The following is a 24,953-nucleotide window of genomic DNA, read 5'->3' on the forward strand; positions in this document are numbered from 1 at the left end:
CAGGGAGCGATCCCCCCCTGGTGCGGTCCTGTGGGACCCGCAAATGAGGGTCAAAGGCAGCAGGAGCTGCTCTTTGGGTACCAGCCGGGAGCGGGGCGGGCTCGGAGCCAACTCCCCTTCCCTGGCCGCTCTCCCTGCCCCGGAGCCGGGCGGGGGAGGCGCCGCGGCGGGGGCGGGCCCGGGGCTGCTCCTGCCCCGCGCAGGTTGAGAACCGCGTGGGCTCCGGAGAGCCGAGAGCGGAGCGAACCGGGCCGAACCGGGGCTGCACGAACCGGGGCTGCACGAACCGGGACTGCACGAACAGAACCGGGGCTGCACGAACCGAGCCGAGGCTGCACAAACCGGGACTGCACGAACCGGGGCTGTTCGAACCGAGCCGGGGCTGCACAAACCGGGGCTGCACGAACCGAACCGGGGCCGCACGAACGAACCGAGGCTACACAAACCGGGGCTGCACAAACCGGGGCTGCACAAACCGAGGCTACACGAACCGAACCGAACCAGGGCTACACGAACCGAACCGGGGCTGCACAAGCCGAGGCTGCACGAAGCGAACCGAACCGAACCGACCCGGGGCTCAGCATGGCCCAGCCCCGCTGCCGCTCCGTGCTCATCACCGGCTGCAGCCGCGGCATCGGGCTGGGGCTGGTGCGGGGGCTCGCAGCCGCCAGCCCCTCCCCGGATTTGGTCTTTGCGACCTGCCGGTACCCCGAGAAGGCGCAGGTGAGCGGGGTCGGGGCGCAGGGGGTCCCCGGAGAGGGGTGGATGGGGAGGGAGGGAGGAGAAGGCACTTGGGAAGCGCGGGACATCTCGAGCATCATCCCGGGGCTGGGATGGAGCCGGGACCGAAATCCCGTGCAGGGCTGGGGAACTCTCCGGGGATGGAGCTGGAGGGATGGAGCCGGTACCGGAGCGCTCTCTGGGCTTGGAGTCGGTACCGGGGCGCTCTCCGGGGATGGAGCTGGGTTTATCCATGGTCAGCAGCGCTCTCCGGGGCTGGAGCTGGGTTTATCCATGGTCAGCAGCGCTCTCCGGGGCTGGAGCTGGGTTTATCCATGGTAAGCAGCGCTCCCGGGAGGAGGAGAAGCCAATGGGACACGGCCGGGCACTGCAGCATCTCCGAGCTCCTGCATCCCCTTCCTTCCATCCCTCGCTGGATTTGCCGCTGGAGGTGCCCGTCCTGTCCCTGTCCCGATGTGTCCCTGCAGGCACAGCCCCCCATCCCTCAGAAACCTTTCCCTGGGACCTGCCGCAGCTTTCCTGTGTCCGTGTCCCCAGCAGGAGCCGTGTCCTGGCTGCCTTTTTTTATTTTTTTTTTCTCGCAACAAGTGTGAAAGCCCAAATGAACGATGAGTTTAACACTTATTTCAATTCCCCTCTCTGCTGGGCAGGGCTGGAAACAGGAGCTTTTCTTACCTGCTCCTGGATCCACTCTCTCTCCCATTTCAGCCCAAATCTCTGCTGCTGCAGCATCGCAATTTGTGATTTGCAGCATCGTAATTTGGGGATGCCTGCCCCTATAAAACCCCTATAAAAAACTGCCAGACAAATTCCACACACACCTCAAACTTTTGGGAGGCAAAAGGCTGAGGGTGATCAGTCACTCTGTGACCAGCAGTGTCACTCGTTGTGTCCAGGCTCTCCTGGGTGAGGGGGAATTTGGGCAGCACAGAAACACTACAGGAATCAGAGCTCTCAGCTCTGCCAACCTCAAACCCCCCTGCTCAAACTGCCCAGGCACTGGCCAGGAGAATTGATACCCACAGCCCCATCCCTGCATCTCCCCTGTTCCAAGCAAGGCAAAAAGCAAATTCCTGACACGTGCAGAGGGAAACAGAGCCCCTGAGCCTGCTCCTTCTGGGGGATTTGGTTCTTTACACACAGATTGTGATCACTGAGCCCCTGAGCCTGCTCCTTCTGGGGGATTTGGTTCTTTTCATACAGATTGTGATCACAGATTCCTTGAGTCTCTTCCTTTTGGGGGATTTGGTTCTTTTCATACAGATTGTGATCACTGAGCCCCTGAGTCTGCTCCTTCTGGGGGATTTGGTTTTTTACACACAGATTGGGATCACTGAGCCCCTATGCCTGTTCTTTCATACAGATTGTGATCACAGATTCCCTGAGTCTCTTCCTTTTGGGGGATTTGGTTCCTTTCACACAGATTGTGATCACTGAGCTCCTGTGCCTGTTCCTTTGGGGGGGATTTGGTTCTTTTCAAACAGATTCCCTGTGCCTGCTCCTTTTGGGGGATTTGATTCCTTTGCTACAGATTGTGATCACTGAGCTCCTGTCCTGTTCCTTTTGGGGGATTTGGTTCTTTTCACACAGATTGTAATCACAGATTCCTTGAGTCTGCTCCTTCTGGGGGATTTGGTTCCTTTCACACAGATTCCCTGTGCCTGCTCCTGTTGGGGGATTTGATTCCTTTCCTACAGATTTTGATCACTGAGCCCCTGAGTCTGTTCTTTCACCCAGATTGTGATCACTGAACCTCTGTGCCTGTTCCTTTTGGGGGATTTGGTTCCTTTCATATAGATTATGATCACTGAGCCCCTGAGTCTGCTCCTTTTGGGGGATTTGGTTTTTTACACACAGATTGTGATCACTGAGCCCCTGAGTCTGTTCTTTCATACAGATTGTGATCACAGATTCCCTGAGTCTCTTCCTTTTTGGGGGATTTGGTTCCTTTCACACAGATTTTGATCACTGAGCCCCTGAGTCTGTTCCTTTTGGGGGATTTGGTTCCTTTCACACAGATTGTGATCACACCATCCTACCAATAAACCTAACACAACTTTGTTTACTGCTTAGCTACAAAAAACAACCCTGAAAGGTGGTGCTCAGGATGTGGGACAGGGTTAGCCAGGTTCAACTGCAGTCTGACCTCTGCTCCTCCACAAGGACTTCTGCAGATCTTTATGAAACTAAAGGAAAATCTCTTAATTCAACAAAAATGGAAAGGTACATTTAGGCTATTTCTGAAAGGAAGTGCAGAGAAACAGCCCAGCAAGGCTGGGCTCAGGTGCACAGCTCCTTTCAGATCCCTGCAGCTCTTCCCCCACCCCGAGCCCCTCCTGGCACCACCTGAGCAGAAATTCTCTCTCTTCTGTTCCCTTTCTGCTCCTGTTACCCGAGCTGGCTCCGCTCCCAGCCCCATTTCCTCAGTGGTTGCACAAGAGCCCGGTGTAGTAGTGGCACAGGAAAGCAGCAGAGACATCTGACCCGTGTTAGATCGAAATCTCCCCGGGTTGTTTGTCCTAAAGCTGCTTCAGCCAGTGCTGAGGGAGGTTCTTTCTCTTTTTCACCAACTGGCCCTTGTGATTTTTCATCATAATGGTCTCGGATCCATTACATGGAGAAGTGAAATTGTTCCTTCAACAAGACATTCCTAGGAAACATTACCCGGGCAGATCTCAGCACAGCTCATCAGATTTGGGGTTTTTCCTCTTGTGGTGGTCAGCATTTAAAACAGGAAGTGCTTCCTAGGGAACATCACACAGACAAATCTCAGCACAACTCATCAGTTTGGGGTTTTGAGGTTGGTTTTTTTTTTGGTGTGTGCGGTCAGTATTTAAAAATCTGGAGCAAAAAGGCTGCAAACCTGCACAGGAAGGTGAAACAGCCTTCAGCCAGTGCAGTGTGTCTGGGAAGAGTCTGGGTCACTCCTCCAGAAACCTGGAAAGCCTCTGGCAGGGTTTGTCCTGCAGGCAGGAAATTGGCCTGGAGCCACATTCCAGCAACCCCCGTGCTGATCCTGCCGGCCACATGGGGTGCATCCTCAGCTTGTTCACTTTTTAGGGGGGCAGGTTTTGTCCTTGGTGCATCAGGGTGGGTTTTTGTTCTTTGTAAGGACCTCTAGGCCATGTGCTGTGCTTTGGCAGGACATCAATAGAAACCTCTGCAGTCAGCTGGAAGCAGATTTCTAACAGATGGGTTTGGAAACTCCACAAGGAAGAGAAATCTTTACTAAAGGTATTGTAGTGGTTTCACCAGCGTTATCTGCCCCATCTGGAGCTGGCACAAAACCTCCTGACCCTCTGAGATGGTTCCCACTGGTCCTTGGGGCTGCCAGAGGGCAGGAACAGACCTGCTCCAGCCTCCAGCACTGGGAATTTTGGTCGTGGCAGCACCAAAGCTGCTCTCAAAGCTTGGCTGAGTGAGGTAGGAAAGGCAAAGGTTCACTGATTTTTCTTTTTTTAATTATTTTTTTTTCTTTCTCAAAGAGGAAATTTTGCTGTCACTGAATTTCCAGGCAAATTTTGAACACCCAGAGTTCAGGTTCATCTTGAACTCACAGAGTTTGGGTTCCTGCTCTCCAGGGATTGGGACTTAGGCTCAGCTTAGGGCACCTGAAATGGGCTTGGCCCATCTCAGACCTGTTTGTTGGCTGTGAAGTTGGGGGAGTTTTTCCTTCTCTGCACACCTGGCTCAGTGCTTTTTCAGCAATTCAAGTGGTCTAATTTTGTTTTTTTTTTGTTGACCATATGAAAAATCCTCCTTGATACAAGTGAATTGTCCTCCACTTCCTCTCCTGCATGAGAGGATGAACCTGGAGAGCAGCAACTTTGGACAGTTCCTTTAAACTCTGCTCTCCTCTGCTTTGGCAGAGCAGCATTTTCCTTTTGCAGAATGGAGATGGGCAGAGCTGAAATCAAAAGGATTTAAAAACAACCTCCCAGTTTTCAGAGGAAAAATGATTAAATACACTTAGCTGCTGGTAAATACAGCTCCACCACGGGCAAGAACCTCTCAGCAGTGATGAGTGAATATTTTGGAGCCCTCCAAACAGTGGACAGAGAAGAGCCCCTAAGGACTGCCTTTCCAAAGATGCTGGGGAAATCTGATTTTGCTTCCCTTTCTTTACCAGGAAAATCAGCAGATCTCCTGTAACTCCCTAACCCTGGCGTAATGCTGAACATCTGCAGGCTTTTGCATGTGAGTCTGTGCTGGCAGAAGTTGTGAAAACTCGAGTTCTGGGGCTGAGGAGCTCCTAGGTGGCCTCCCCAGAACATTTGCCTAACAAATGGGCTGCAGATCACACGATAACGTGCAGCAGGCAGCCAGATAACCACTGCCCCTCCTGCAAAACAGGGAGACTCCTCCAGCCACGCTCTGATTCCGATCTCTGCCTTTTCCTGGGCTGCTCCAGTGGGAGCTGCTACAAATCTCCTGGGAAATAATCCTGGTGTGCTGCCTTTACTCTCCAGATGGGCAGGGAGGCAGAACAGGCTCGTGGAATTCTCCCCTCTCCTCTTTTCCTTCGTTGCTCCTTCCTCCCCCATCCTGCTTTCCCGTAAAAGGGAAAAAAACTCTGCCCTAAAGGACCGTCCTTAAAAATGGTCCAGCCCCTGAAGATGCTTCTGTGATGGGGGAAGGAGGGGATGGCCAGGGGGTGAATAAATCTGTGTGATCTGCACTGCAGCATCTCCCCACAGCCCCTCTGAGCTCCCAGCTGAACAAATTCCTCCCTGCTCGAGTCCTTGGGCAGCTCAAAGTGCAGCTCCCCTTGCTCTGAAGGAGGAGATTCTGCTCCAAACTGTGCCTGTCCCCTTGTCAGACACGGAGCTCTCTCTGCTCACTGTCTCTGTCAGGTTTGGGGCTTGTTTTTTCCCTTGAACACATATTTCAGCCATGTGGTTTGCAACTGGGGAGAGCAGCTGAGTCATCTGTGCAGCAGATCCATCAGGCAAAGAGGGCATTTCTGAATATCTAGCAGGCAGAGAGGGCATCCTTGAAGTCTTTCTAATTTTGGGTTATTGCAGAGTTGTTTTGTTTGATGATTCCTTTTATTATTTTTTTTTTTCTGGAAGTGTTTTACACTTCCTACAGCAGTGAGGTCTGGAGTCAGAGAGGGCTGTGGAAGCTGTTCCAGGGTTGAACAGTGAGCTGGCTGTACACTGTGATACCGAAAAGCTGTCTCAGAGGGACTCAGAAAAATGAGATACACCTCTGCCTTTGTCCCCAGTGCAAGCAGGATGAGGTGAAGGATACCCAAGCACCTTTATCCTGCCTGCAGGCTGTGTTTGTTTGCCTTGATTGCTTCCAACTGGCTGAGTGGGGCCAGGCCCTTTCCAAGAGCTGTAACTGAAGTGGATAATGCTTTCAGAAAGAAGGCAAAGTAAATCTTGCTAAATGACAAAAGACAACAAAACATTCCTGGTTGAAATCTAGCAATAAATACTCTGTGTGCTGATGAGTCTGTGTCTGGAGCAGCTGAGTGCCAGAGGATCTTGTTTAAATCAGGATAGGCCGACTCTTTGTTAATCATAATTAAAAATCAGCCAGCAGGAAACAACAGATGCTAATCAGAGTTTAATTCTTGTCTTGGGTTCCCTTAGGAGTTGATTCTCAGGGGTGATTGTTCAGGTGCAGAGCAGCTCTGCAGCTACTAAGCTAAATAAACACTGTGTTAGGGCTTGTGTTGTGGCTTTTTGCTGGGTTTTGTTTGTCTTGTTTGTTTTAAAATTATCTGTCACAGCACACTAATTAAAAAATGGCTTAGCTGGGATGTGTTGGCTGTACCTACTCGTCTCAATCCTCCTTTTCTCATGCTCCTTCTAGTCACAGGAGGGGGAAAATAGGCTTTCCTGCAAATTTTAGATGTTCTAACTGGATTTTTCAGCTTCTATCAGGTGTAACATTCTTGAAGACCAAAGCTGTCTTGATCAGCTCTGTGCCTGGGAGCTGCTTCTCAGGAATTTAAACCCCTGAAGTGGGAGTCACTTGTTAACTAAGTAATTAACTGGAAAACCCATTGAATTTTAAACCTAATTTGCATGCAGCTATTGTAATTTCATGCTGTCTATGTAGTGGAGAGTTTTTAATTGAAAATATTGCTAACTCACTTCAGAAGCCTCCCAGTTGTTGTTGCTCTCAAAGCAGCTCTGGCCTTTCAGCAGGAGCTGGTAGCTGGCTTCTGTTGGAGAGTAAAACATGTAAATAAATGAACTATAAATAAATGGACAAACCTTGAGAAGCTCCTGGAGTTTGCTCTGCACTGATAGTGTCAAACTGAAACCCAGTGACAATGCACAGAATTACTGCAGGCCTTGACATGGCAGAGCTATTTCACCCTGGACTATCAATGAACAAGACAGTGTGTTCTGGGCCTTTAATTTATGGAAATCTGTCCCACCAAGCCCTGTCCAGAGCAAGGAATGTCTTCTGGTTTTGTGCTTCTGATTTGTTTTTCCTTCCCCCCTCCCCTTAATAGCCTTAGCTGCAGTTGGAGATTGGCCTGGTGGGAGAACAAATCTCCCAAACAAGCCTGGAGAGAGCCCTGCAGGGTCTGAAGTGAGATAAAAGATGTGATCCATTACGGTTTGTCAGAGCACACCGAGTCCCTAAAGTGTCTCCAAGGGGCAGAGAAGGATTCTTTCCAACCCTGCCCTCCTGACCCCTATTCCCAAAGGGCTCCTCAAGAAAGGGATTTGCTGGGGCTGGAATGTTTGGCCAGGTTGCTGTGTCTCCTGAACATGACTGGGAATATGGAATCCATCTGTTGTCTTTGGCCACACTTCCCACTTGGCTTCATGGCACAGAAACCTGAGTATTCCAGCTGGGCCCATAAATCCAGTTTGGACACACTTTGTGCAGTGAAGAGCACGGATTTGTGCAGGAACAGCAGCTTGCTGTGCTGACAGGCACAGGGCTGAGTGCAGCAGGGAGGGAATTGTTCTCCTGGCACTCATCTCGTGGTGGGCTTCAGCTCTGCTTACAAGATCTGATGCTAATGAGGCTGCTGGGGAAATGGAATTCCCATGGGGAACTTTTCCTACAAACAGGAATTCCAAATGGTTTTTTAAAAGCGTTCCTGTTGGCCTGAAGTGATGTCCAGCACTAGCTGAGCTTCAGGAGAGTTTTGCTTTTCTTACAAAATTGGGGAGGCACTGGATTTTTACTGAAATGCTGAGAACTGAGCATTAAACCTGAGAAATATGCCACTAAAAATCCAGCACTCTGGAGTCTGGACTAAGCAGGGGAAGAGTCCAATTTCTTGATCTGGCTCTTAGGAAAGCTGCTCAGCAGGCTGGAAAACAAAGGAGAATTGCTGTCTTCAGTCCAATCATGAAAATATTTCATTTGCAGTTCTGGAGGTGCAGAATTCAAAGTGATTTATGTAACAGCCATGGATATATATATATAGATATTTATAATAAAATAAAATTCTTCTTCCTAGGAACTGCAGCAGCTTAGCAAGCAATACAGCAACATCAAGCTCCTGCAACTGGGTGAGTAAAGGGCAGAAATTTGTTCAGCTTAGGTGAGTGCATTAAAATGTTGGTATCCTGCATGATCAGGTGAAGAACATGTTTAGGTAACACAGGGGAAATGTGATTCTGTAAAATCCCTGCATTTTCACCTGTGTGCTGCCCAAACATCCCGTGCCAGGCACACTCTGAGCCCTGCACTGCTCACTGCTCCTCCTGCTCCTCTGTGCAGATGTGGTCAGTGAGAGCAGCATCAAGAAAGTGGTGAAGGAAGTGGAAGAAATTGTGGGAGACAAAGGCCTGAACTGCCTCATCAACAACGCTGGCATCAACGTGCTGGCCTCGCTGGAGGAGGTCACAGCAGAGACCATGCTCACCATCTATGAAACCAACACTGTGGCCCAGCTGATGGTCACCAAGGTAGGGATGGGTTTAACCTGGGGCTTTTAATAGCTGAGCTGGATTTGTGCAGGGGTTTGTCCCCTTGGAACTGCACAGAGACAGTTCTGGTGTGGAGCTGCCTGTGTGGAGAGCAGCCAGAGCTGCTGTTTGTGCAGCTGCTGTGGGATCCTCTGTGGAAGGTGGGGTTAGGAGTGGGCAGAAGAGGCTGCTGGAGGAAAGTTTCCATTCCTCTGCTCTGCTCTGCTCTGAGGAGCCATCACCACCTTGTGCTGGTGGCACACAGCTGCTTTGAATGCTCCAACTCCAACCCCAACCTGCAAACTCTGCTTTCCACAGGCATTCCTCCCCCTGCTGAGGAAGGCAGCACAGCTGGGCACTGGAATGGGCTGTCACAGAGCTGCCATCATCAACATGTCCTCTCTTGCTGCCTCCATGCAGCTCGTCCAGGCAAATGAGATGTTCCTCAAGGTCTATCCCTACAGGATAGCAAAGGTTTGTGGGCTGCTTGCTGAGCTTAGCAAGGGGTGCAGCACCTCTGTGGACACCAAAAATGTTCTTTGTGTGGGTGGACAGGAGAACAGGCTCCCAAATCCCTGCTCTGATCCACTCCTGAGGGATTTGGCATTCAGGGAAGAGCTGATGCCATGAGTGTGGGTTCCATCAGCTGTGTTCCTCTCCCATCCAAGAGAGAGCAGGCAGGGAATTCAGCAAAAGGGGTGCTGACCTGTACGTGGTGATGTCAGCCAGTGACAAGTGGGATTTTTCGTTTTCTCACATCCAGAGATTGAGTTTGTACAGATAGCCAGGATCACACATACAGTTTCTCCTACACCACCTACTCATAAGCTGTTAAATGCTTGTTTTCCCTGTTCAGAAGTAAATGAATGTTTGTGTAGTGATTAGTGCAGAAAAACACAGTCCTTATGTCAATATTATTCTCCTCACAGCTCCTGAGGCGTTTCAAATGCTACTTTATCTTCCATTACAACTTAGTTTTGTCTTTGGGCAGTAAGTTCGTGGTGGTGGAGCTTTCAGAGTTCCCAGAAAGTCTGGATGAGTTGCTGAGAGCCTCTTCCTGCCCCTTGCTGTGCCAGGGACTGCAGGGTGGGAGGGAGCTGGGCTTGAGGCCGTGCTCAGGGCTCATAAACAGCACATTAACAGGTGATTTCCACTCCCGCAGACTGCACTGAACATGATCACCCGGTGTCTCGCTGCAGACTTGAAATCTGATGGAATTCTCTGCATTTCCTTGCACCCAGGCTGGCTTCAAACAGACATGGGTGGAAACATGGTGAGTGCCAATGGAAATGTGCCTTGCACACCTCCGTGTGCTGTGACACACAAAAACACATCCCCCTTCATCCTAGAACCTTTTAAAATGCATTTAACTCCCTTCTGCAGGGTAATGACCTAAGCTTGATTCATTCCAGGCTCCCATGCAGGTGCAGGAGGCAATCCCAGGGATCCTCTCTGTTCTGGATCGTCTCGGTGAAAAAGAAAATGGTTCTTTCCTGGACTGGCAAGGGGAAACTCTGCCGTGGTAGAAGTGCACAGAACTCTACAGGAACAGCTCATCAGTCACAACTGAACCTTGCCACTCCTGTCTGTGTCCCTAGGGCTTTTTTACACGCTTGTTGAAATAGCCAGCCTGACACTCAGCCTCTCTCTAGGTGCATTTGGAAAGCAAAGTGGCTGAGTCTTTCACTTGGTATTGCTACTGCTCTGCTCTAGTGCTTCCTGCAAACACTGCTGTGCTCTGGGTGATGGGCATCTCCTGGAACCCTCTGAAATGGGTTCCAGCCTGCAAGCTAAATCCAGGGGCTGCTGGTTCCTTCTCACTTCCAAAGCCAAAGTGGGCTTCTGGCTCTTTGCAGAATTAAATGAGCTGACCTCAGAGTAAGGCCAGTGTAGGCTGTCAGATTCCAGTATGCTCATTTATCTCCAGAAAAAAAAACCTCCTTTGATTTCCTCTCTTCCTAACTGAGCCAAGGCTGATATTGGCCAGCTCTAAACCAAGGGAATTTGGTACTTCTGTGAATTCTGTGGCAAACTCTGAGTGTCCCCAGGTTGCCAGTGTACACCAGGCACTCGCTTTGTTCCCAGTGGGTGACTAACAGCCTGATGTGGGGGTGGGAATGTTGTTTTGTACATAAACTTCTGAAGTGTCTTCAATAAAGTCTTGGTTAAACAAACAGTCTGTTTACCGAACGGTTTACTTCATTTAATTTCTCCTCATATGTTTCTCTTTCCTGACAAGGGAACTTTATTCCTGATTTTCAGGAAGAAACTCTAACCCATGCTAACCTTTCAGGACAGTTGGGTTTGACACCCATTTAGCAGTGGGGTGTAGCTAACACAGAGACAGCCCCTTGTTCTGGTCTGAAATACTAAGAGCAGCTGGTGAATAAATCTCTTGTGTTATATATAAAAGTAAAAAGCCCTTTGAAGTCTGGGGTTGGCTTCAACATCCCTCCCTCATGCCAGCTGATTAGGCACTTTCATGCTGTGCCAAGGTGGTGGGTTCCTGTGCCGAGCAACAGGAGACAAACAACAGCCAGGTAAGGGGAGAGGACAGGTGTGGCTGTCCCTGGACAGCAGCCACCAGGACCTGCCCCTGGATGCAGACAGGGAGAGGTGTCTGTGTGCTTTCCATGATCCCTGCATCCACAGGGATGGCTCACTGGAACAGCATCACAGAATCCTTCACAGCATCATGGAATCCTTCACAGCATCATGGAATCCTTCACAGAATCCTTCACAGCATCATGGAATCCTTCTCAGAATCCTTCACAGAATCACAGAATCCTTCACAGCACCACAGCATGCATCACAGAATTCTTTACAGCATCCTTCACAGCATCACGGAATCCTTCACAGCATCATGGAATCGTTCACAGAATCCTTCACAGAATCCTTCACAGCATCACAACATCCTTCCCAGAATCACAAAATCCTTCACAGAATCCTTCACAGCATCATGGAATCCTTCAAAGAATCACAGAATCCTTCACAGCATCCTTCACAGTATCATGGAATCCTTCACAGAATCCCAGAATCCTTCTCAGAATCCTTCACAGCATCACAGACTCCTTCATAGCATCCTTCACAGAATCACAGATCTTTTGCAGAATCACAGAATCCTTCAGAGCATCATGGAATCTTTCACAGCATCATGGAATTTTTCAGAGCATCATGGAATCCTTCACAGAATCACAGCATCCTTCACATCATCACAGATTCCTTCACAGAATCACACCATTGTTTAGGTTGGAAAAGCCCATCAAGCCAATGTGTGATCAGTCACCCAGCTAAGACACTGAGAGCCCATTCCTTAGGCACCTCCAGGGATGGGGTTTCCACCACGTTCCCAAACTTAACAACCCTTTCCAAGAAGAAATTCCTGCTGATGCCCAAAATTCCTCCTGATGCTGCCCTTTGTGCCATGCTTCCCTGCTCAGACTGGTTTTAGGTGACTCAGCAGGTGAACACATCCCAAACACTGCTTTTCCATTCATTGCTGAGTGCAAACACACCTGAGTTGAACTGGTTGAAGAATTTAGTTTGGAGGAAAGCTGGGGAAGTGTTTGGAGCAGAACAGGAGTGGCTGAGGGAGCTGGGAAGGGGCTCAGCCTGGAGAAAAGGGGGATCAGGGGGGGACCTTGTGGCTCTGCACAACTCCTGACAGGAGGGGACAGCCCCAGGTCGGGCTTTGCTCCAGGGGACACGGACAGGAGGAGATTTAGGTTGGAAATTCAGAAAAATTCCCTCATGGAAAGGTTGAAAAGCATTGGAATGGGCTGTGAGGGACCATTAAGGACCAGGAGGGGCTGTGAGGGACCATTAAGGACCAGGAAGGATTGTGAGTGACCATCAGGGACCATGAAAGATGAGGAGAGGCTATGAGGGACCATGAAGGACAGTAAGGGACTGAGAAGGACCAGGAAGGATTTTGAAGGACCAGGAAGGATTTTGAAGGACCAGGAAGGATTGTGAAGGACCATGAGGGATTGTGAAGGACCATCAGGGATCATGAAAGATCAGGAGGGGCTATGAGGAACCATGAAGGACAGTAAGGGATTGAGAAGGACCAGGAAGGATTTTGAAGGACCAAGAAGGATTGTAAATGACCGTCAGGGATCATGAAGGGCCTTGAGGCACCATGCAGGACTGTGAGCAGCTAGGAAGGATCATGAAGGGTCATGAGGGAAAATGAAGGATCATGAGGAGCTGTGAGGGACCATGAAGGATCACAAAGGACAGTGAGGGGTCGGGAGGTATCGCAAGGGACCATGAAGGGGCAACTTGATGGACTGTGAAGGACCATGAAGAACCGTGAGGGGACTGAGAAGACCAGGAAGGATTGTGAAGGACCTTGAGGGGCAATGCAGGACTGTGAGAGGCCAGGAAGGGCCGTGAAGGAGCATGAGGAACCATGAAGGCCCATGAATGACCGAGACTGGCACTTTGAAGGACCTGAGGGGCTGTGAGGGACCATGAAGGGCCATGAGGGACCGTGAAGGCCTGTGAGGGCCCGAGACTGGCACCTAGAGGGATCATGAGGGGCCATGAGGGATCATGAAGGCCTGTGAGGGATCATGAAGGCTTGTGAGGGACCATGAAGGCTTGTGATGGACCATGAAGGCTTGTGAGGGATCATAAAGGCTTGTGAGGGATCATGAAGGCCTGTGAGCGACTGAGACCAGCACCTTGAGGGATCATGAGGGGCTGTGAGGGACCATGAAGGACCATAAAGGCCAGTCCAAGACTGGCACCTTGAGGGACCAAGACCTCCACTTTGAAGGATCCTGATGGCCCGTGAGGGACCATGATGGACAGAAACTGATACTTCGAAAGACCCTGAGGGGCTGTGAGGGACCATGAAGGTCCATGAGTGACTGAGACCAGACCCTTGAGGGATCATGAGGGGCTGTGAGGGACCATGAAGGCTTGTGAGGGACCAAGACATCCACTTTGAAGGACCCTGAGGCACCATGAAGGACAGAGACTGGCACTTTGAAGTACCCTGAGGGACCATGAAGGACCCTGAGGGACCATGAAGGCCCGTGAGGGACCGAGACCTCCACTTTGAAGGATCCTGATGGCCTGTGAGGCATCACGAAGGCCCGTGAGGGCTTGAAACCAGCACTTTGAAGGATCTTGAAGGACCATGAGGCACCATGAAGACCCGTGAGGGCCCAAGACCGCCACTTTGAAGGATCTTGAGGGACCACGAGGGCCCATGAAGGCCCAAGACCGGCACTTTGAAGGATCCTGATGGCCCGTGAGGGACCATGAGGGACAGAGACTGGCACTTTGAAAGACCCTGAGGGGCTGTGAGGGACCATGAAGGCTCATGAGGGACCAAAAGCTCCACTTTGAAGGATCCTGAGGGCCCGTGAGGCACCATGAAGGGCCATGAGGGCTTGAAACCGGCACTTTGAAGGATCTTGAGGGACCATGAGGGCCCGTGAAGGCCCAAGACAGGCACTTTGAAGAACTCTGAGGGACCATGAAGGACAGAGACTGGCACTTTGAAGGACCCTGAGGGATCACGAAGGCCCGTGAGGGACCAGGACCGGCACTTTGAAGGATCTTGAGGGACCATGAGGACCCGAGACGGGTACTTTGAAGGATCATGAGACACCACGAAGGCCCGTGAGGAACCCGGACCGGCACCGTGAGGGCCCCCGAGGCCCCGTCGGGCACCGTTTCCCCCGCGCGCCGCCAGGGGGCGCTGTGGCCGGCCGGAAGTTCCGGTGGCGGCGGGGCCGGTGGGTGATGGCGGCGATGGCGGCGGGGCCGTGAGGGGAGGGCGAGAGCGGCGGCCCGGGGGCTCCGTGCGGGCCCTGCCCGGGGCGGGGCAGTGACAGTGCCGGGAGGGCTGAGGGGAAGGAGGCGGCCCCTCGGTGCCGGCGCGTTCTTAGGCCACGCGGCTGCTCCTTCTGGCCTTAGGGAGGAGCAGGGCTGTGCTGGGGAGCTCGGCTGGAGTTATCGTGTTTTTAAGTTAAAACAGCCCAAGATTTATTAATAAATCGCCTCCGCGGCTTAGCTGCCCCGGTGCTTCACCCCCACAGCAGAGCCCGACAGACTGAGGGTAAAACCAGGAGGATGTTTAGGGTGTCAAGCCTGTCTTTTGGGGATATGAGGTTGAATAGAGAAGATTTTTTAAAGCTGCATGTTTCCATTACTTAATAAATGTTCTTGTTTGAACAGTCATTGCTGGCTGTGCCAGTGAACAAAGTGAAACAAAATGTTAATATCACGGCTGAGTTCCCAGTTACTGAAGGCTTCGAGAATTGCAGGTAAATTGCTATTGTGTGACCAAGTTTTGTGTTTGGTTGGGTTTATTTTCTTGGGGTAATTGGGCTCCCAGATGTTTCTTTTCCACCAAGCAGTGCAGGAGAGAGGAGGCTGTCGTTGAGTCAGTGGTTGTCAAATGTTTTTGTGTCTCTGATTTGCTGTGTATACATTAACACAAAAACTTAATGGAATCCATTTAGTGGAATCATGGAAAGGTTTGGAAGGGTCTTAAAGGCCATGGAATTCCAATCCCTCACAGTGAAGGGGAACCTTAAAAACTGTAGAATGAATTCCAGTCCCTCCAGTGAAGGAGAACCTTAAAAACCATGGAATGAATTCCAGTCTCTTCCAGTGAAGGGGAACCTCAAAAACCATGGAATTCCAATCTCTTCCAGTGAAAGGGAATCTTAAAAACCATAGAATGAATTCCAGTCCCTCCAGTGAAGGGGAACCTTAAAAACCATGGAATTCCAATCTCTCCCAGTGAAGTGGAACCTCAAAGACCATGGAATTCCAATCCTTCCCAGTGAAAGGGAACCTCCACTTTACCTGGGTGACCTGGGCAGCTTAGCCAATAAAGTATAATATATTTTTAACATCACAGCATTGTAGTTTAAAGTGAAAACTGGAAATCCTTCCTTGCTTTTGTGATGATGACACAACTCGTGTGAGCGTTTCCTTTGATTACCTTGTTCTGGTCAGGGTTTTCTGGTGGTTTGAGAGCTGGGCAGAGCTTTTCTCGTGCTCCTGCTGGAAAATTCTGCCTTTTAAGTGCAACCCCTTTCTCCCAAAGGCCACCTCCTGCCCAGATCAGTGTCCTCCTTCCTGTGCTGCCGCTCTCCATCCGCATGCTACAGCACCCAGCCCCCCAACACCAGCGGGGCCCAGCCCCAGCAGTGGCACACGCTGGACCCTGAGCTGGAGGAGATCCTGATTCCCAGAAAACTCTCCATCAGCCCCTTGGAGAGCTGGCTGACAGTGAGGTACTCCCTCCCCAAAGCTGAGGGGGCTCAGGAAGGAGCCAGCCATGAAATCCCCCAGCCCTCAGAGTGCCCTCCTCCTGCTGGGGCTGGGGGTGTGGAGGAAGGAGAGGGAGCCCTGGGGGACAAAGTGCAGTGCAGGAACGTGCTGAAGATCCGCAGGAGGAAAATGAACAGGCACAAGTACAAGAAGCTGCTCAAGAGGAGGAAGTTCATCCGCAGGAGGATAAAGGAGGGGCGCAGGAAGAAGCGTCAGGTGAGCTCAGGGGAGGGGGAGTTCTCTGAAAAAAATGTGCCCACACACCAAACCAGCCTCATTTAGGTGTTGGATGATGGATTTTGGGGAAAAATGAACCTGAAAGAATTCAGGCAGGAATTTCTCCATGGAAAGGTCCAGGCATTGGAGCTGCCCAGGGAGGTTTGGAGTGCCCATCCCTGGAGGTGTCCAAGGGGAGTTCTCTGACAAAAATGTGCCCACACACCAAACCACCCTCATGTAGGTGTTGGATGATGGATTTGGGGGAAAAATGAACCTGAATGAATCCAGCATTTATCCTCAGATTGGATAGCAGCAGGAATTTCTCCATGGAAAGGGTGTCCAGGCTTTGGAGCTGCTCAGGGAGGTTTGGAGTGCCCATCCCTGGAGGTGTCCAAGGAATTTTATGGATGTGACAGGGTGGACTCACTGACCTTGGAGATCTTTCCCAGTGATTCCAAGCATAAATGTGATAATTGCTGGGCATTTATTTAGTAATTTACAAATATGTGTGGTTAATGGAGATGAATTTTAGCATTTGTGTGGAGGATGGATTCATCTGTCTGCCCTGCTGTAATCTGAATTTCTTCCCTGTCTTGCCACCATCCTCAGGAGCTTTTTACTCTATTTATTTACTCTATTTACTCTTTTATTTTCTTTAATAAGGGTGAGGGAAGACATGGGTGTAGTTCTCCTTCAGCACTGCCTTTCATGGGATAGAATTTGATTCATTCTCTGGGAATTCTCACTTTGCCCAGATACAAACTGGGCTTAATTGTAATTCCACTGCTTCAGATTTGCAGTGAACTCTGTAAAATCCTCTTGTTTTCCTCACCATTTCATTCCACCTTCTCAGTTTTCCTTGCACAGGACTTTTAAAATCATAATACCAAAATCCTTTTAATGTCTTCTGATGTGTTTTCTGCAGTAAAATTCAATATTTTTGACACTTATAAACTTTGTTTCCTTTGTACACTGTCCTTGGGACATGTGGGCAGTGCCTGTTGATTCTAAGCTGTGTTATCTATTTATTATTTTTTTTTTTAGGTAAAATTTGAGAAAGATTTGGAGCGCATCTGGAAAAAAGCTGGCCTGAAAACTGCTCCTGCAGGGTGGCAAACCCCCAAGATCTACCTGAGGAGTTCCAAACGATAAAAAAACCACAACACCTGTCCCAAATTGTAACCTGCAATTGTAATTAAAAAAAAATATTTAAGTATGTCCATGACATTTAACCTTTTTCTGATTGTGATGAAAAGAGCAGGAAGGAGTTTTCCAAGGACAAGCTGGCAGCTTTTCCTCCCCAAAGGAGGAAATTCCTCTTTGAGATGAGACTGAACCTAAAAAAAAAATAAAAATAAAAATCAGGTGTGGGAGATGGGATCAGTGAAAGAATTCCTGTTGTTTCTGTGGCACAAAGTTTTGGAAAAGTTTTTTTCTAAAGTGCATTTTTACTGCAGAAAGGTTGGGATTTCCCTGAGAGTTGTGGTGGGATGGGAATTGGATCAGAATTCTGTGGGATTTACCTGCAGGAGCTTTTGTTGTCTCTTATCTGGAGTGCCTTGGGCATTGTGTGAGCTTCCTTAAAAGGCACTTTTGATTTTTGTGTTCTATTTTGTGCTAATAAAAAATGGTTATTTTTGTCTTTGACTGATCCCTGTCGTGTAGAACATCCAGATATTGGTCAAAGTAGAAATTATTCATTAACTACAAAAATTTTTGTGCCTGAAACAAAGCCTGATACAATCAGATGGTTTTGCATGGTTGAAGAGAGTTGTGAAAGCTGTGAAAAATAAACATGGCAGAGGATTTTTAATCTGGGTTCTGCTTTGGGTTCTGCTTTTCTTTTTGGGCTTTGAGTCACTTCTGGGTGTTTCAGTGTGATTTGAGTTCTGTGTTTTAAAAGAGATGGGGTGGGCTGAGGGGGAAAAGAAGGGAAAAAAAACTTCTTCAGGCTGGGAAGCTCCCTGAAAATTATTCCTTTTTTTTTTTTTTTTTCTGCTGGGAGAGAATAATCTGTGGAAATCATTGCTGCAAGGTGCAGTTTAGGACACAGCTTCTGTGGGCCTCACCACCCCTGACAGGCAAGAATTCCTTCCTGACACCTTAAATCTCTCAGGATTTTTGTTTTCCTTGTGGAAAAACTCTTACAAAGCACTGATCAGGTTTTATTCCATCAATGATGGAATTTGAAACTCATTTTATTGAACAGAGAGATGGAAAAGTGCCCCTGATTTTCTGTAGAGGGAGCCTGACTCCAGGATATATCCAAAGCTTTTTTAGGAACTGCTTTTCCTCTCCAAAATTTCTGCATCCCACTGAACCTGCACACTTAACACAGCTTTGTGTGCATGAGTGGCTGTGGTAACAAAAAAAAAGCTTTGATTTAAAATATCAAAGATTTCCATTATTTTGCTGTTCTGAAATGGTTGAAAAAACAAAACAAATTCTGGTGTTTATTACAGAGCTTGGAGGTGATTTTATGTCACTCATGGGGCTGGAAAGGTCCCTCAAAATTGGAAAAGAAATGAAATTTCTCTCATCTTTTCCCAAATTATTGGATTCCATGCACTTAAGTGCAGGCAGCAAGCTCAGCTGGACAGAACAAGCTCAGGAATTGTCTCAGTGATCAGGTTTGTGCTGGAATGAGTTTGCTGTAAAATTGGAAATGAAAACCCTGAATTTTATTATTTTTTAATTTTTTTTTCTCTGAACCAAATCCCATTGCAGATGTGGAGGGTGTTGCCCTATTTTGGAAAGGTCAGAGCCCAGCAGTGACAAAAATACAATTTATTTTTAATGTTAAAAAGCAATAAATTATTGCAATTTATTAAAGCAACACTTCTGGCAAGCAGGATTTTGGTTGTCCCCTTAACCTGGAGAGCAATAATTCTTACCAGAGGAAGAACTAAATCCATTTTTTATATTGCATTATGGAAAGCAACCTCCTTTCCCCCAAAGTATTTTTATTTTTCATGCAAACCTGAGGTAAACAACACAGCTCTTGCAGGCACCTTTGAGCACCAACCCATTAATTTTTCCACTCTTTTCCCAGTCATTTCTGATCTCAAAATAAACTGGGATCCCACAGCTTCATTATTTTAGGTGGGTGCAATGGATGAGCTGCAATTAGTGTCAAAATCTGCTACCAGAGCTCTGCTCCCACGTGCACAGAGGTCACAAAATGTGGCCACAAAGGGAACACAAAATTTCAGCTCTCAGCTCCTGAGGACTCCCAGAATTTTCTCATTCCTCACAGGAATTTTTTTTTTTTTTCAGGAAGAAATCTGATTTAGCGTTAGCTGTGGGAGCAGTGAAATTCAGGTTGAGCAGTGCTTGTCTCAGGTTGGAAAAATCTGATTTATTTTTACCTGTGGAAGGAGTGAAATTTAGGTTGAGCAGTGCTTGGTGTTTGTCTCAGGTTGGAAAAATCTGATTTATTTTTTTACCTGTGGAAGGAGTGAAATTCAGGTTGAGCAGTGCTTGTCTCAGGTTGGAAAAATCTGATTTATTTTTACCTGTGGAAGGAGTGAAATTCAGGTTGAGCAGTGCTTGTCTCAGGTTGGAAAAATCTGATTTATTTTTACCTGTGGAAGGAGTGAAATTCAGGTTGAACAGTGCTTGTCTCAGGTTGGAAAAATCTGACTTTGTGCTGCCTGTGGGAAGAGTGAAATTCAATTTGTGCTGTGCTCGTGGTCAGGATTTGTGGTGTGCTCAGGGGCTTGGGAGTGACCTGGAATTCTGGATTCATGCAGGATTTCTGGACATTTTTTCAGCTCCGTTGCTTCTCCCCTGTTTCCCCCAAAACTTTGTATAGCATGAACAACTTCCATGTAAAATCTGGAATGACAGAGGATGAAAAATTCCCCTTTAGAGATGGGAGCTGGGTTTGGAATTCAGAAAGTGACTGAGGAGAACCAGGAGCTGCTGCTTTGTCCCAACATTTCTGGAGCTCAGTTCAAAGGGGTGATTTGATACCTCAAAACTTTGTGTAGGATGGACAACTTCCATGTAAAACCCTTCAAAATCTGGAATGACAGAGGATGCAAAATTCCCCTTTAGAGATGGGACCTGGCTCTGGGGGCTTTTCCCTGGAATTCAGAAAGTGGCTGAGGAGAACCAGGAGCTGCTGCTTTGTCCCAACATTTCTGGAGCTCATTTCAAAGGGGTGATTTGATGCCTCAAAACTTTGTGTAGGGTGAACAACTTCCATCTAAAATCCTTCAAAATCTGGAATGACAGAGATGCAAAATTCCCCTTTAGAGATGGGACCTGGCTCTGAAATTCAGAAAGTGACTGAGGAACAGCCAGGAGCTGCTGCTTTGTCCCAACATTTCTGGAGCTCAGTTCAAAGGGGTGATTTGATGCCTCAAAACTCTGTGTAGGATGGACAACTTCCATGTAAAATCCTTTAAAATCTGCAATGACAGAGGTGCAAAATTCCCCTTTGGAGATGGGACCTGGCTCTGAAATTCAGAAAATGGCTGAGGAGAACCAGGAGCTGCTACTTTGTCCCAACATTTCTGGAGCTCAGTTCAAAGGGGTGATTTGATGCCTCAAAACTTTGTGTAGGATGAACAACTTCCATGTAAAATCCTTCAAAATCTGGAATGACAGGGGATGAAAAATTCCCCTTTAGAGATGGGAGCTGGGTTTGGAATTCAGAAAGTGGCTGAGGAGAGCCAGGAGCTGCTGCTTTGTCCCAACATTTCTGGAGCTCAGTTCAAAGGGGTGATTTGATGCCTCAACCATTTCCTCCTGAGCCTCCAGCTGCCAAATTGCAGCAGGACTGGGGATCTGCCCCCCCAGAGCTCAGCCTGGTGGAGTTTTTGTGGATTTGGGAAAGCTTGAGATGCTCCAGAACCACATGAGGATGAGTCAGTCCCGTGTCATGGCTTGGCCACTCTTCTTTCTCAGGTTCAAAATTTGGTTTTGGGGGAGGTTTTGTAGAAATTGAGAAGGTTTGGGAGCACTCATTTTAAAATCTTGATTTCTTAGGAAAATCCAGTTGCTGCTGTGAACCTACAGGATTTACAGATAAAAGAACAGAGCCATTCCTGGAGTTCTGATTGCTGTAACTCCAACTCAGAGCTGCACATTTTTCCATCCCCTCATGCTTCATGGAGGGATTTTTCTTTGTGTTGAAGGCACCCCTGGCTCTCAGAATAGACTGGGGGATGAGTACTTCATAATTTAGATGAAATAAAAGGCAGAAAAATCTCATTTCACTGGGGTAAAGAAGCAGCATGCAGAAATAACTCCTGATTTCCTTAGGGAATGGGAATACTGGGAAGATCTGGGAGGGAAGAGGGATGAAATTTGAACTGGAAAGTTAAAAATGAGAATTCTTCCCCAAATCTGCCCAGGCTGGTGTGCAGCTGGTCCAGGCTCTGCTCCCAATTCTGCCCCTGCTCTGCTCTGTGAGTTTGGGTGACTCATTTCCTTTTGTGCTCCCTCCTGCTCCTGTCTGTTTAAATTCCAAATTTTTCCTACCAGGAGCCCTCTGTGCTGTGTGGGACAAACCCAAGAGTGCTGTGACCAAGAGAGATCCTTGCACACATGAGTGAGGGACCAAAAAAACACATTTAATGTGATTTTAGTTATTTTTAAACAGCATTTAAATTGAAACAATCATAGCAAGTACTTATTTTTTTTGTTCAACTAAAATGATTTTTATAGAGAAGTGATTTTTCAGATTTACCTTCTTACAGTTTGGTCATGCCAAAAATATTAAACTTGACAGAAAATTATAATTTACACCTGCTCTGTGGGTGTCAGTGAGGTGCTGCTTTGTGTCTCTTTTTCCATCCCTGATTTATTTGCTGCCTCTTGTTTTCCCATTTCTCCTTGGTCAGTTGTTGGTTTTTTTGGGTAGCTTCTGTCTAGAATTAAAAAAAAATAGAAGAAAAAAAAATCAGTGTTGGTTTCCTGGGCAATTTTTGTGTTTTTGTAGCTGGTTTCTATTAATGGTTTTGAGATGAATCCCAGGAATCTGAAGCTTTCCAGCCAAAGGAGGTGTTTAAATCTGGTGCCATCCAAGGGTGCTGGAATGCAGGGACTTTTTGGAGGTGCAGTTTAAATCCTCACTTGGGCACATCCAGGTCTCAGCAGAACAAAACCCTCTCAGCATTTCATTTCTGAATAAATCCCTGCATTCCTGGACGTGCACATGAATTCATTTCTGTTCCTTGGGTCATAGGGAAGTGGAGATTGAAGGCAGGAGGGAGTTGAGGAGCTGCCTGCAGAGCCCCAAACCCACCCTGCTCCCATTCCTCTGGATTTGCTTCCAAATGAAAGCTCAGGTTGGACATCAGGAGGTGGAAAAGGTTGTGGAACATGGGGATTGCTGCCCAGGAAGAACACACAAATAACATGGATTGATGGGAATAACCCACACAGCTGCAAAATTCTGGGTACTGCAGCTTAAATCCTCACTTGGGCACATCCAGGTCTCAGCAGATCAAAACCCTCTCAGCATTTCATTTCTGAATAAATCCTTTATTCCTGGACATGCACATGAATTTTTGCTCCTTGGGTTCTAGGGAAGTGGAGATTAAAAGCAGGAGGGAGTTGAGGAGCTGCCTGCAGAGCCCCAAACCCTCCCTGCTCCCATTCCTCTGGATTTGCTTCCAAATGAAGGCTCAGGCTGCACCAGAGGAGGCTCAGGTTGGACATCAGGAGGTGGAAAAGGTTGTTGAACATGGGGATTGCTGCCCAGGGAGTTCCCTGGAGGTGTCCCAGGAGCACTCAGAGCTCTGGGCTGTGGATCTGCTCCTGGAGGGATTTTCCAAGGATTGAGGAGTGTTTGGGCACAGTGGGGCATTTCTGTGGACTCCTCCTGTCCCAGGGCTGGTATTTAATGATTTTTTTTTTTTTTTTTTTTTTTTATTCAGCCCATCCTAAAGGTGTCAGAGCTCTGCCCTGCTCATCCCCCAGCTGCATCTCAGGCTGCTGATTCCAGTGGACTCCAGAGAAATGGAACAAAAACACATCTGGTGAGAGCATCACCTTGTCATTCTGGCTGTGCCCTTCAGAGGAGGCAAATCAGAGCTTTTTGTGTTTGTGGCTGGGGAACAAGCAGGATAATGCTGGGGCTGAGAGGTGCCTGGCTTGTTCCAGCCCTGCAGTAATGACAGGCTCTGCTTGGCAGCCCTGTCATTGTGGTTGGCTTTCAGTTTTGTCCTTTCAGCTCACAGTTCTTGCTCGAAGCTGGATGATTTCAGGTTTGCTTCAGGGGTTCGTGGCAGCTGGGAGATTTGGTTTCAAGAGAAAAGCTTTGCCACCAAGTGAAAAAATGGTGCTGTCAATTAACCCTGAACTGTGGTGCATTTTTTTTTGCTGTTCCCAGGCAAAGTTATTTTTTTCCGTATTTTATTTTAAAGAATCCTTACTGCCTTTACCACTGCCAATTAGCTGTACTCTTCATTCCTAAGCTATAACATTTCCTACTACTTTTCTATTCCAGGAATTTTATCCTTTCTTCTTCCCATGAGTAGGTATTTTCTCCTTTGATCCTGGTGGAACTCTCTGGGTCCTGTATTTAAAGAAGCTGTTGATGATAAGCCTGGAGTGTTGACAAATCCTACACACAAGGCTTTGGACTGTAATTTGTGAAAACAGATCATTAATGCTGCCACTCCTTTTTAATTCATGTATTTATGGCTGTGAAGATGGCGGGGAGGGAACCTCTTCTGTTTCCCAGGGTTAGTGGCTCTCAGAAATTGCAATAAAGGATGGAGGGATCCCCTTGGCATCAGAGCTTTTTCCTCATCTGATCCTTGCTCAGATTTTCTGGCTGCTGATCTTCAGTTTGGATTTATTGGGAAATCTCTGAGTGCAGCCTGAAAACAAAAATGGTAAAGATGGAAGAGATGGGGAGGAGAAAACTTCCTGACAGTCACAACTTCCCAATTACCTCTGTGACCCCTGCACTTTCAGCGGGGCTTTATCCACCTGAGCCACTGCTTTAGATGTAAATTAGGTGTGAAATACCGATTTTCTTTAGACAAAGAGGCAACTCTGGGAACACAGGAGCCTTTCTTCTGCTGCTGACCTGATCTGCTGGCAGGTGCAGAGCCTGCAAAACCACTTCTGCTGCTGCTGGAAAGTCCCTTTCTGTTGCCTGGGTGAAGTTTCTCTCTGTGGTCAGGATTGGTGGCCAGCTGGAGATGAGCAGCGAGCAGCCAGGGGATGTTTGGAACCGGGAGAATCAACCCCAATCCCCCTGGGAGTGGGGAAGGAGAAAGGCTGGGGAGCACTGCTCAGCTCAGAATGGAGAAGATTGATAAAAATTCGGCTCCTAGACCAGGGAAAATGTTGACACAGCTGCTGTTGCAGGATGTCTTTGGAATAGCAAAGCCCCAGGAAGCAGAGCTGTGCAGGATTAGCGAGGGGACAAGGCAGAGATCTGCAAACCAGCTCCTGTGTCCCTCCCCTCCCCTCTCTGAACCCCAGAGAAGCTGCTGCTCTTCCCCTGGGTGATTTCAGGAGACTTTTCAGCCTTGTTCAGCCTGGACTTGGCTCCTTGCAGTCAGGAAATATCCAGTCCATGACAGCAGCGACCGCAGCAATCTGCTCCCTCCCAAAAACCCTGCGAGGAGGAGCAGGCAGTAACCTCTGCAGTGCCACAGCTGGGAGGCACAAAAGTGGGAAAAAAAACCTGGAATTGCAGCGTGGAAGGTCCTGTCTGTGATGGGGAGGGATTGGAGGAAGGGGAGAACGCTGGATTTGCTCTCTGCATGTTTTTTCACGGGTGTTTTTCCACGCGAGATTTTTTCCACGCCTGTTTTTTCCACACGAGAT

The 24,953-nt window shown here is 48.3% G+C and overlaps 2 protein-coding genes across 3 annotated transcripts; both read left to right on the forward strand.

Moving 5' to 3' along the window:
* The first annotated feature begins 374 nt into the window (after nt 1-374).
* On the forward strand, nt 375-10,809 carry LOC117007048 (C-factor-like). Its single transcript, XM_033079920.1, has 6 exons — nt 375-723; nt 8,183-8,234; nt 8,446-8,633; nt 8,952-9,107; nt 9,796-9,906; nt 10,046-10,809. Exons 1-6 carry the CDS (start codon nt 583-585, stop codon nt 10,157-10,159), a joined length of 762 nt encoding a protein of 253 aa, XP_032935811.1. The 5' UTR covers nt 375-582; the 3' UTR covers nt 10,160-10,809.
* Nucleotides 10,810-14,338: 3,529 nt separating this feature from the next.
* AURKAIP1 (aurora kinase A interacting protein 1) lies at nt 14,339-17,967 on the forward strand. 2 transcript variants are annotated; one of them, XM_033079855.2, is made up of 4 exons: nt 14,339-14,386; nt 14,829-14,917; nt 15,709-16,151; nt 17,199-17,967. In XM_033079855.2, the coding sequence occupies exons 2-4, from the start codon at nt 14,866-14,868 to the stop codon at nt 17,304-17,306; spliced, it is 603 nt and encodes a 200-aa protein (XP_032935746.1). In that variant the 5' UTR covers nt 14,339-14,386; nt 14,829-14,865; the 3' UTR covers nt 17,307-17,967. The 2 variants fall into 2 exon arrangements, with proteins under 2 accessions (XP_032935746.1, XP_032935745.1); XM_033079854.2 differs by lacking the exon at nt 14,339-14,386 and adding an exon at nt 14,454-14,709.
* Nucleotides 17,968-24,953: the final 6,986 nt, after the last annotated feature.

Source organism: Catharus ustulatus, chromosome 24 (genome assembly GCF_009819885.2).
Source record: "Catharus ustulatus isolate bCatUst1 chromosome 24, bCatUst1.pri.v2, whole genome shotgun sequence".
Lineage (NCBI taxonomy): Eukaryota > Metazoa > Chordata > Aves > Passeriformes > Turdidae > Catharus > Catharus ustulatus.

Excerpts from the sequence above, each read along its gene's own strand:
- LOC117007048 (XM_033079920.1), top strand. The coding sequence starts at position 583 with ATGGCCCAGCCCCGCTGCCGCTCCGTGCTCATCACCGGCTGCAGCCGC. Across the intron at positions 8,235-8,445 it reads CATCAAGCTCCTGCAACTGG|ATGTGGTCAGTGAGAGCAGC; the intron begins GTGAGTAAAGGG and ends TCCTCTGTGCAG. Across the intron at positions 9,907-10,045 it reads CAGACATGGGTGGAAACATG|GCTCCCATGCAGGTGCAGGA; the intron begins GTGAGTGCCAAT and ends GATTCATTCCAG.
- AURKAIP1 (XM_033079855.2), top strand. The coding sequence starts at position 14,866 with ATGTTAATATCACGGCTGAGTTCCCAGTTACTGAAGGCTTCGAGAATT. Across the intron at positions 14,918-15,708 it reads GAAGGCTTCGAGAATTGCAG|GCCACCTCCTGCCCAGATCA; the intron begins GTAAATTGCTAT and ends TTTCTCCCAAAG. Across the intron at positions 16,152-17,198 it reads GGCGCAGGAAGAAGCGTCAG|GTAAAATTTGAGAAAGATTT; the intron begins GTGAGCTCAGGG and ends TTTTTTTTTTAG.